Source organism: Micropterus dolomieu, linkage group LG19, assembly GCF_021292245.1.
Source record: "Micropterus dolomieu isolate WLL.071019.BEF.003 ecotype Adirondacks linkage group LG19, ASM2129224v1, whole genome shotgun sequence".
NCBI lineage: Eukaryota > Metazoa > Chordata > Actinopteri > Centrarchiformes > Centrarchidae > Micropterus > Micropterus dolomieu.
Genome location: NC_060168.1, coordinates 8,633,804 through 8,645,006, shown reverse-complemented (window position 1 = coordinate 8,645,006; position 11,203 = coordinate 8,633,804). Strand labels below are relative to the sequence as shown.

At 43.8% G+C, this 11,203-nt stretch overlaps 1 protein-coding gene across 1 annotated transcript in view; it reads left to right on the top strand.

Annotated features, from left to right (window-relative positions):
• gpc4 (glypican 4) overlaps positions 1 to 8,999 on the top strand; it is a 30,661-nt gene extending 21,662 nt beyond the window's left edge. The window contains exons 3-9 of the mRNA XM_046030241.1: positions 3,071 to 3,468; positions 3,843 to 4,008; positions 4,923 to 5,053; positions 5,146 to 5,292; positions 5,383 to 5,507; positions 5,611 to 5,783; positions 5,871 to 8,999. Of these exons, the coding sequence (XP_045886197.1) occupies positions 3,071 to 3,468; positions 3,843 to 4,008; positions 4,923 to 5,053; positions 5,146 to 5,292; positions 5,383 to 5,507; positions 5,611 to 5,783; positions 5,871 to 6,091 (1,361 nt within the window). The 3' untranslated portion in view covers positions 6,092 to 8,999. The remainder of the gene's footprint in view (positions 1 to 3,070; positions 3,469 to 3,842; positions 4,009 to 4,922; positions 5,054 to 5,145; positions 5,293 to 5,382; positions 5,508 to 5,610; positions 5,784 to 5,870) is intronic.
• Positions 9,000 to 11,203: the final 2,204 nt, after the last annotated feature.

Here is an 11,203-nt window from a genome sequence, read left to right as displayed (position 1 = left end):
TGAACTGTTAGATGTGGGATCTCTTTACAAAGGCCTGCTGTGCTCTCTTCCACCTGGGCCATTAGACCGTCTCTCACTGGATACGGTGACGGGCTCAAGTTGCTGTCCTGTTATTTCCTGTTGTCACACAGATACACCAAGAAGGAGGCACTTCCCGTCTGTGAAACTGCCACAGGAAGTGCTTATCACTGTATTTACTGTTACTGAGGAAGACACAATCATGATGTCATCTAGCCTCCCACTAGAAATGGGGTGCACATATGCATAAACACAGCTGCAACTGTACATGGAAACAGACACAGCAACATACACTCGCACACTAACAAACTCAGGAAGTGGTGTATGTGATTAGGCAGGCTCTCATCATGCGCCTGGAGCTAGGAGTCATGCCCAATTAAGACCAGGGCCAGAAATAGTTCTCCCCTCTCTCTCTCTTTGTCTTGGCCTCAGCCTGTCTGTCCTGTTGCACTGACCCCGTCCAGCAGAGCAAGCCTGTGTCTGGGATTTAAGCACTTGGATTAAGGCCCCTTGTCTCCAGAGACACACACACACACACACACACACACACACACACAGAGACATCCATCTGAAGCACTGAAGTCCAACAGCAGGAGGGACAGAATCTTATCCCTTCAGAAAAGGGAGACGCGCAGGGACTAATTGGCACAAATAGGATGCAATTACTGCCTGGGCTGGAATTGGGAGGAGGAGAGTTTATAGGGACACAGGTGGGGGTGCAGGGGAGAGGTGGGATGCTCCTTGGAGGAGGAAGTAGGAGGGAGGAGTGGGAGGAGATCGGTCAGCTCCTCTGCTCCCGTGATGGATTGGGCCTAAGATCATCGCTCATAATTTAGGACCTTCTCTGCAGCATATGGAAATGATGGCAGGGTGAGGAGAGGGAGGAGGGAAAAGACAGACACTCACAGAGGCAGGAAATGTCCTTCTTCCTTACGTTTTGCTACAGCTTTACACTCTGTCCCGTGTAACCTTTCACCCAGATTCTGTCAGACCATTGGCTGAGCGGCAGGCACATTTTTTAATGGAAAAATCCTGAGGGAGTGCTCAGCTCCTTGGCCTGTTGGCAGACGGCTGCGTGTCATAAACTGTTTTTAATGACAATGCAAGATGCCTGTGTAAAGCTGCTCATACTTCAGACCCTCAGCTTTCGGCCAAAGAGCCCCCCCACCCCCCCGCTGCTGCCGCCGCTCACACACACCCTGCACAGGCCTCTCTTTTTAACCAGTGGGTTTTTTCCAAAGTCATTACAAGCCTTATCTGTTTAGCATATAGGCATTACCGTTCTAATAAAGTAAGGAAATGGAGAAGTTTAGGGTTGTCGTCGTCCTCCTCCGTCTCCTTTCAGTGACTTTAAACTTGTGGCTACTATGACATTCCAGGGGTGGGGGTGGACCTTTTTGTTTTAATCTCTGTCAATGGAGCGGGGAACTTGGTGCCCTCTCCCCTGGCTTTGTGTGTGTATGTGCGTGTGTGTTGGAGGGGAGGATGGGGGGGTAAATGGAGGGGCTGCAGTGTTTCCGGTATCCTTGGCGACACAGTGGGGATTTGGAGTTAAAAAAGCCCTCAACTTAACCCGCCCCAAGCCGCCCTCAGCCCTCCCCAACCTCATTTTTTCTTTTTAGTGTGTCAGTCTGAAGTGGAAGTGACAGCGCTACTTGGTGTGTGTGTGTGTGTGTGTGTGTGTGTGCGCACTGGTGGCGGGGAGCGTTTAGTGACTCCCTCTGTGAGAGCATGGGAACTTTACATTTCAAAGCCGAGCAGAGGGCACCCAGAGAAACTGCAGCGGGACAGAAGTTTTGTGTGACAGGGCAGCGAGACGGAGAGTGAATAAAAATAAAAAAAAGAGAGGGAGAGATGAATGAAGGGGGGGGGCGAGTGTATGCTTGCATGCACGCGGGACTGAAAGTGAGGTATTTTTCAGGGACTCTGTGGAATTCTCATTTTGTTCAGATTAAGAAAGTTGGAGGGTTTGGGGGGGTCTGTGGGAGGGGGGGCCTGGATTATTGGGGGTGGGGGGAAGCGGCGAGGGGGGTGATGGACATTCCTCAGGATGAAGTAGGTCATTGTTCCCTGTCTCTAGTGAAGAGAGCTCTCTGAAGGAACTGATGAAGTGAAAGTAGCAGAGTGAGGGAGATGCCGGGCTGGTTAGGGGGGTACAGGTCCATATATGGGGAGGGGGGTTGCATTATTCAGTAATCCTATTGAAAATGCCTCTGAAGGACAGTCCAAGAGAAGCCGGGAGAAAGGAAGGCGAATGGAATGTGACAACAGAAAAATGCCATTGATGGTGGCCAGTTTGAAGCGGCTTGATGTGGACAGACGGCGGCGCTCATTCAGCCTGACAGAGATGCTCCGGCTCCACCTTTCACCCCTCCTGCTTCACTCCTCTCATCTCCTCTTTTCCAACCCCCCCACCCAACTCCCAAAATGCATTCCTTTGCCTTTCATCCAAGTCTTTATGCTTAAGCTGTTTCTGTTGAGATACCCAAATTGGCAGGACATGGGCATGGGTGAAGTAGAATAACCATCAATATGACATGGTTTGAAATGGTGGAAGCAGCACTGGCACAGAGTCAGAAGGCAAAGTTGTGGGTGGATGGTCTTGATCTTTCGATGTAGTGTGGCAGAAATATTTACTTTTGAAATGTTCATTTTGTGAGACAATAGCAATGTTTGAGTTATTTACATACACTGTGGTTGCGCTGGAATCTGTATATTTCAATAACTTTGAGGAAAACCTCAGAATGTTTTCAATGTGTGTTGCCTCATGCTTTGTAATGTGAAACCCAAAGTGTAAATTTGCTGTTCCCAAACAAGTAAACTCATAAGAAGTTATTGAGTCAAAGATTGATAAAACCAGCTCTCAGTCTCTGTAGATGTCCCAGGCAATATGCTATCCATCATACAAATTCAGTTTCCTTTGTAACATCTTTAAAATGGATCCCTCCCTGTAGACGGACATGAAATGTTAACAATGTAAGCTTGTTTGTTCGGGGTCTTTGGCAGCCTCAACATTTGGTCATAACATACCCCCCCCTTCTGTTTGCTACAGAGTTTTTCCGGGAGCTCTTGAAAAATGCAGAGGTGTCGCTGCACAACATGTTTGTGCGAACATACGGGATGATGTACGTGCAGAACGCCGAACTGTTCAAGAACTTCTTTGAGGCCCTGACTCGGTACTACGTGTCTGGCAGCGCCGCGGTCAACCTGGACTCCATGCTGTCGGACTTCTGGGCCGACCTCCTGGAGAGGATGTTCCGGCTGGTCAACGTGCAGTACGAATTCAGCGACGCCTACATGGAGTGCGTCAGCCGGCACACTGAGCAGCTGCAACCCTTTGGCGATGTGCCTCGCAAGCTCCGTATCCAGCTGACACGGGCCTTTATCGCTGCACGCACCTTTGTGCGTGGCCTGACACTCATGCCTGAGGTGGTCAATAAAGTTTCTATGGTAAGAGAGGGATGCTTGGGAAGGTTTTGTCTTTGCTAAAAAAGGTTATAACAGTCAGTCAAACACTGAAGTGTTTTCCCCAAAGCCCTGTCCATCCCTCACACTGTTTCTGACTTTTTATCCTTCTTGGAAAAACTGGCTGCTGTTCCATTACAGTGTCTGATAACATAAACCACTTTGACTGTTCTGGTATGGCATGTTTTTCCACTGTAGGGAATGATTCATTGATGATTAGATTATACAGTTTTGTGGACATGGCTTATAAAATTAATTCTCATGCTTTTTCACAGTCTAAATATATGTCTATGGTGGTGTTGGATGAGTGTTTTTGGTCCTATGATAACAGTCTGCTAACTGCCCCCTGCCTCCTCAAGGTCAGTGCGTCTCCCAGCTGTGTGCGAGCGGCCATGAAGATGTTGTACTGTCCCTACTGCTCGGGCCAAGTGGCCCTGAAACCCTGCCAGAATTACTGTCTGAATGTGATGCGTGGGTGTCTGGCCAACCAGGCCGACTTGGACACAGAATGGAACAACTTCCTCGGTAAGCGACCATTATATGAGCATGGATACCTTCTGCAGCAATTATTAAAATATCCTGACAGTGAACGCACCACGCTGTAACCATAATGTCTTAAAGTGTTTGATTTGGCAACAGGGTGTATTTATACAACTCACGGCTTCTGTTCTTTTACATGTTGCCACTGCAGTGCTCATATTTTGCCAAAGAATCGTTAAAGTTTGATCTAATCTAACCTAATGTACTTCAGCCTTATCTAAACATGCACCTTCTTTTTTTTTTTTTATCCCTGCGGGCATGAAACCAATGTGACTTGATGGTATTGGTAGCACGATGTAACTGTAATTTTATGGAAAAAATGTTTTTCCAATGTATTCTGGGGGTTTATTGCACTTCGGTTTAGCAAGAACATGTTTAACAAAGGAACAGTGTGTTTTTTGTTAAAAAAAAACATCATGTACAAACGCATCCCTCATTCTTTAGTGTCTTGTATAAGTCCAGTGAGAGAGGGAGGGGTTGTACATGTTGTACATGTTGTGACCCACTGAATGAATGCAGCTCCTGTGTTGTGTAAACAGACCCAGATTCGTTTCATTAGATTCAAGGCAGTGTAGATACCCCCCTGTTCTCCTCTGTATGTAGTATTTATTCTACATGACAGACTTGTGTGTTAAAAGATGTTTCCTGGCTTCTATACCACCATTACATGTGTCTATCCCTGGCTGCTGACCTTGTTACTGTCTGTGGAGGCGTCTGGTGTCTGCTGCCTCCTGCCTCCTCGCTGTGCAGCAGCTTTATTCTGCCACAATCTCATGGCTCAGTTTCACTGGTTTACGATCTCCTGCTCTTGGGCATGTGCTTCCCCCTTGTGGCAGCTTTTTGTAACATCATCAATGAAATTTTTTTCAAAAGTCATGTTCCTATTTTCTGGTTTTCAGATGCCATGCTCAGTCTAGCGGAGAGGCTCGAAGGTCCCTTTAATTTTGAGTCCGTCATGGATCCCATCGACGTGAAGATTTCAGAGGCTATCATGAACATGCAGGAGAACAGCATGCAAGTGTCGCAGAAAGTCAGTATCACTTCAGTGTTTTGAAATAAAAGATAATAAATAATAACACTCAGTTCCACTAACTCCACGTCATACTTGTACTTTTCTGACAGGTTTTCCAAGGATGTGGACAGCCTAAATCAAGCATAGCCTTCCGTTCCAAGCGTTCTGTCAAAGAAACAGGCTTTACCGGCCGCTTCCGCCCGTACAGTCCTGATGCTAGGCCCACCACTGCTGCCGGGACCAGTTTAGATCGATTGGTAAGGACTAAGAGAACCCAGATAACCAAACCTACTGCTGCTTTGCTTTAAGTAGATGTGTCTGACTTGTTGACTGTGTTTTCTATGCAGACAAATGATGTGAAGAAGAAGCTAAAACATGCAAAGAAGTTCTGGTCCACATTGCCAGAGACGGTGTGTGACGGTGAGAGGATTGCACCTGGGGACGATTGCTGGAATGGAACCGCAAAAAGCAGGCAAGATATACACAGCACACATACAGAATCTGAATTTTACTGTGTGTGAAGTATCTTAAACTAACCCAACATCATGACTAATATTGATTCTTACTCTACATAGATACGAGTCAGATGTCATAGGCAATGGACTGGCCAATCAGCTGTCCAACCCCGACGTGGATGTGGACATAACAAAGCCAGACATTGTGATTCGCAGTCAGATTGCAGTTTTGAAGGAAATGACGAGCTGGCTCAAAGCTGCACACAGCGGCAATGATATCTCTGTCGATAATGGTGAGGATGGAGGACTTTCTTTGTTTTGTTTTTATGAAATAATGTCCTAGTTGCACACGTCTTACCCCCTTGTGTCTTATCGCCCAGATGAGGATGGCAGCGGAGGAGAGGAGAGCGGCAGCGGTTGCGACTCAGCATCCTGCGACACAGACCGGGACATCTACTTCTCCACTCCACCGAACACTGGCACTCCCCGTGTTAAGCAAGTGGTGGACAGAAGTCCATCAGCCGGGGTTGCTTCAAAGCAAAGCATGGCGCTGGTGCTCTGCGGGCTGGCCCTGGCTCTGCTTGCTCCCCACTTGAGATAAAACTGGTTCGCAGGGAGAGGAAGAGAATGATGAGGAATGATGGAGCGAAGGGGAAAACTGTCAGAGAGACTTTAAAAAGACTGCCTTCAGGACCTTGGACTGTCCGCCATTGAGGGGGTGGGGGGGGCCTCTTCTTAATATTACAATAACTTCACTTTTAATTATGTGTTTGTATGTTTTTAAGGACATCAGTGTACAGCAATATGATTTTCTTCCTAAGACCGCCACCTTTTTTCCCCAGATAAACCTTTACTCCTTACGGCTCTTTTGGAGCTACACTATGGTTCTGCTTGCAGCATTACAAACATTATATAATTGTCTTATTTTGGCAATTTAATCTCATAATTCATTTTTGTGCCTTCTTCAACTATTGCCATCTGATAACTTAATAGGAAGCGAGACGCTTGGTTGATCATTGAGTGCCTGTGGTGCGACATATCTTCATATTTCTGAGGATGTTCTTTCTCTCCATTATTCAGAGGTCAACAAATCATGTGATGTTATGAATGTTAACAATTTCTAGCAATCATTTCTGCACATGACAAATGTGCACACTGTGAATGTTTGTGTCTGTGTGTTTATACATTTCCGTACATCAGTCATAAATGACAAAGCTAACTGTTGATCTCAGCCAAGGAACAGTTTGAGCTTTTATACGCTTTGCTTTGGAGAGATGGTAAAACATGTTCGCAGCTCATCTCACAGAAATACAGTGAGAGAAGTTACAGCACAGGACCTAGAGATGGAATAATCTTTAGAAGAGCAATCAGGGCCCCTCTGCAAGCCCAAACATGCATATTGTATGTCTGCTATGACCCATTATCACAACCTAACTTTTAATATTTCACTTATTTTTAATTTAATTTCCTCAGCTTAAACAGTTCAATAGTAAAGTCATACCTCATGCATGCTCTTGTTGTCAATGCAATCTAGTGATGTTGAGTTGAAAGTGTCTGATAGAGTTGAGATATGTGGCTGGCATCCTCGTGAAAGGTGACTGCCGTGGAAGAGGAAGGACTCCCCTGGCATTACCCCAAAAGAAGGCAAAGCTGACAAGTCCTGAATGCCCCTTTTTGGTACTGTAAGCTCAGTTCAGCACAGAGGATCTGACTCTATACAGTCTTACTTTGTTTGAAAAGAAAAAGGTGGCGATGCGTATGTTCAGAGTGTTTCACATTAAACTAGAGAAGAGGAACAAAAGACAGTGCTTTGATCAAAGGAAATCAAGAGAAGATTATTTTAATACAGGGTTTTATGTTGAAGAGGTGTTGTAATTTTTAGCTATTTTTGGTATGAAGATATATATTAGGTACTACGTGGATTTGACAGCTAGGTTTAGGTGGTGAAAGAGGACAGTGTGCACAGATATTGGGGGGCACTTTTGGTCAGTGTGCACAGATTTTTTTTTTTTGGGGGGGGGGGGGGCTCCTTTTGCCCATATCCCCCCTTCCCACAATACACACTTGTACCTCTTTAAATGGCCTGTGTCAGTATAAATGGACTCATCCTGAACCATTTGATCTACCTATCCTCATCCTCACGTTCTCATCATGTCAACTTGAGGTGGATTGTTGAAGTATTGTCACAAGTGCTACCAAAATGAATGAAAAGGATGGTGCCTGATCTTTTTCTTTTAGCCTTGGTACATTATTAGCAACTTTTTGAGGTAAGGAAAAAAAGAATGTGGATGTTTTATAACTATTATCTGCTCAGATACCCTGAATGGTGGAGTATATTTTACCAGCTGACAAGCACAACATAGGACTTTCTAGTTCTTCTAATTGAATGATAATCTGGTGTGGAAGTTGCATTAGCTGGCCATTTCATCTCTAAAATGATGCTGCCTCATGTAACTTTTGTACAGTAACTTATGCATGTATTTTAATGTCATTGCAAGCATGCTTTTAGAACTGACAGATTTGTCAAAATACAGTATTCAGAATGTATTGATATGCAAAATATGTAAAAAATAATGAATTTCTCAAAGTAATTGATCCGATTTGGGGGGTTCAAATATGCATTTAGTGAAAACTGAAGATGGATTTGCATGTTTCACATTTGTCTGCAGGTCTGAAACAACTGGCTGCATTTAAGACAGATGGTAAACAACCTTTTTTGCCTGTTTATCTTTGAGCTGACAGGTTGATTGTAAGCTTACTTTATATTTTCTTCCCCCAAAAAAAGTGATCGTTCCCAATTAAGAGACTTGGAACAAATCAACGAGGACATCAGTGTCTTCGGTCAAATTGAATCTGGCTGAAGGATTTGATGAAACATCTAAGCAACCCATATACCTTAGCCTTAATTTAAAATAATGAAACTGTGCTTCAGCAGCTTGATTTGGCATTACTTCTGCATGAGACTGGTTCAGTTCTCCTTATTTTTGTGTTCCACCAACATTTCTACAAGGGCTTGTGCATGTTCGTGTCATGTGGGAGAGTTGTGAAGAAACCCAACTTTCTGAGAGTCGGAGGAAATGTTTTTGGGTGATGATGGTAAATGTTTGTGCTTGCGGGCCAGGGCAGCAACATTTTCTGGCTGGCAGGAGTTGGTCCAGCTGCTGGATTTTGTTCATTTGATCCACCGAGCAACTTAAATGTAGTAACTTCAAAGTTGAGTTGGACAGGTGTTGAAATCCTTCCATCAGCCTTTGGCCCACAAGAACAGAGGAGAATCGTTCTCTAAGGAGAGACTTGGTGACTGACTGAAAAGAATAAAAATGTGTAAATAAAGAGCAGCCGTTTTAGACGTCTCTAAAAGAGGCCATAACAGTACACCAGATTTTTACTTGTCAGAGTATCTCCTAAATGTTATGGAAAAACAAGATGAGATAGATGTTAAATGTAAGAGAAAGTGTATATTAAACATTTCTTAGTCTTGTTGAAATAAAGACTGCCAATATTTAAAAGGCTGTGAATCGTCTTATTTTATCAACACTCAAAAATTACATGTCACACTTTGTTTACTACTTTTTTTTTCCCTTCATGATTTATCAGGACTGGCATGTAACTGCTAAAATGTTTAAGCTTTGTCACAGGAGGATTTGGATTCTTAACAGCAAATAAGTGGTGACTCACTATAGCACAAGCAGACTGCACCTACTGCACATAATCTGAATCCAGGTAGGAAATGACCAGCTTTATCATTTGTACATAATCTAAATGTCATGAAAATGTCTAAATATTATCAGTATATAAAGATAAAGCAACTTGCTGTGAGCCAGTAAGATTACTTTTTAAAGCTAAACTTGTGTGTCACACAAATAAAAATAGTGATCTTGACACATGGAATTCCAGTTAGCCAATTACATGTTGAATCATGGTATATGATTCAATTTTAAAGCAGCAAATTCAGGGCATGAAAATGACCACACGATTATCTAGATGACATCGAACGTCATAAATGGAGAGCTATGGAACGCTACAGAGCAGTGTGAGAAAACATATTTCAGCTTACACATCAAAACACATCAGTTCATCCTTATAAGGTGATGTGACCAAGGCTAATGGGGTGTCGCTGGCACTCTTCCAATACCCACACTTATAGAGTCATAAACATTTATACACGCTCCTGGTAGGTTCACTGGTGCTCAGGGGCTGTCCCACTTTGAAATCCGCAATTACCTAAGGAGCTCCATTTGGAGCCCAATCTGTTTAGTAGTCCACAAACAGTTTTTATGCCACACTTTTCCCCTCAATCCTAAAAAAAACACTTGTCTTGGCTGACCTTCAGCGAGTTAACTTTGGTGCAGTGATATATAAAGGTACTCTAAAGTTTGTCAGTAGAAGGTGACACCACTGCTGTGTGTGGTTAAAGGTGCAACAGAGCACACTTCTGAGCACACATCTGTGATGCTGGCTGTTGTCAGAGGTTTGAAACTTTCAACCAGTGAGGGCAGTGAAACACTGCTTTTCAGCCTGGCATGTGTGGAAATGTGTGTTTTTAACTGACACAAACAAGAACTGAATAAAAAAATCTGAATCAGAAATACTTCTAATTTCCACTCATGATGAACCTAGTTGCCTATTTCTAAAATACAGACTACAGCTGATCCAATCACAGCTTTAGGATGTTCACTTATTGTGACAATGAGCATCTACTTGTTACATTTCTGATTTGGACAGTGTTGGTGTTTTTACTTCCACTCCCATCTCTGAGGGAAGACACAGCAGACACTATAGAAGAGTTAAGCAGCAATGTCTAGCATTTGCTATACCATTAGGCTATTTTTATATACAGTCCATGGACTGTACCCAGGACCAAATAGACATTCAGTTTAATGCAGTGTGTAGAGGTTTTTTTTTATTAACTTCTTTTCCCTATTTACTGTTACAGGTTTTTATTAACTTATTCCCCCCATAGACTCTATAGGTTTTTTTACTAACTTATTTTCCCATAGATAAGTTTTTACCATGGTTTTTACTAACTTTCCCATAGTGTTACGACCCCCTGTTGGTCTAGGGGTGTGGGGGCCATAAACATATAGGCACAACTGGTAGATCTTAAACAAGGTAACGTTTATTGGTAACAGAAGAGATGTAGACAGGTAACAAAAAAACAAAAGGAGGGTGGACGAGGGTGCTGCCAAAATAACAAACCAAGTTAAAACAAAAAAGGTCCTCAAAAGGAGGCCTGTACCTATCTATCCTGTTAAACAGGGTTGATTCTTACTAAAAAAGAACACAAAGAGCACAGCACCCACTCCACCTGGTGAAAACTAACACAATAGTAAACAGAACAATAATTGAATTTCTCCACTGCACCCAAATGTGGAGCTAACCTACAAAGGTATGCAAATGTTTACCTAAACACAATGTACAGCTAATAGGCAAGGAAGGTGGATAGTTCCACTACACACAAAGTACAACAGACAGGCTATGCAGTCAATACCAGCGGCACACAAGTCAACAGGCGGTGACAAGCTGCCTGGAGCAACAGCTGGACTCTCCTTATGAGCCGGAGGTAATTAACGTGGTGACGAGCCATTGGTTGAGTGGAAAACAGAGGGAACCAATGGGCGGTACAGATGTCAGCACCCCAGAAACCAGGAAGTAGGCGGGTCTTCATTCCCCAGGGACACAGCCTACTGGGTAGAGGTGAGACAGGGAAAAG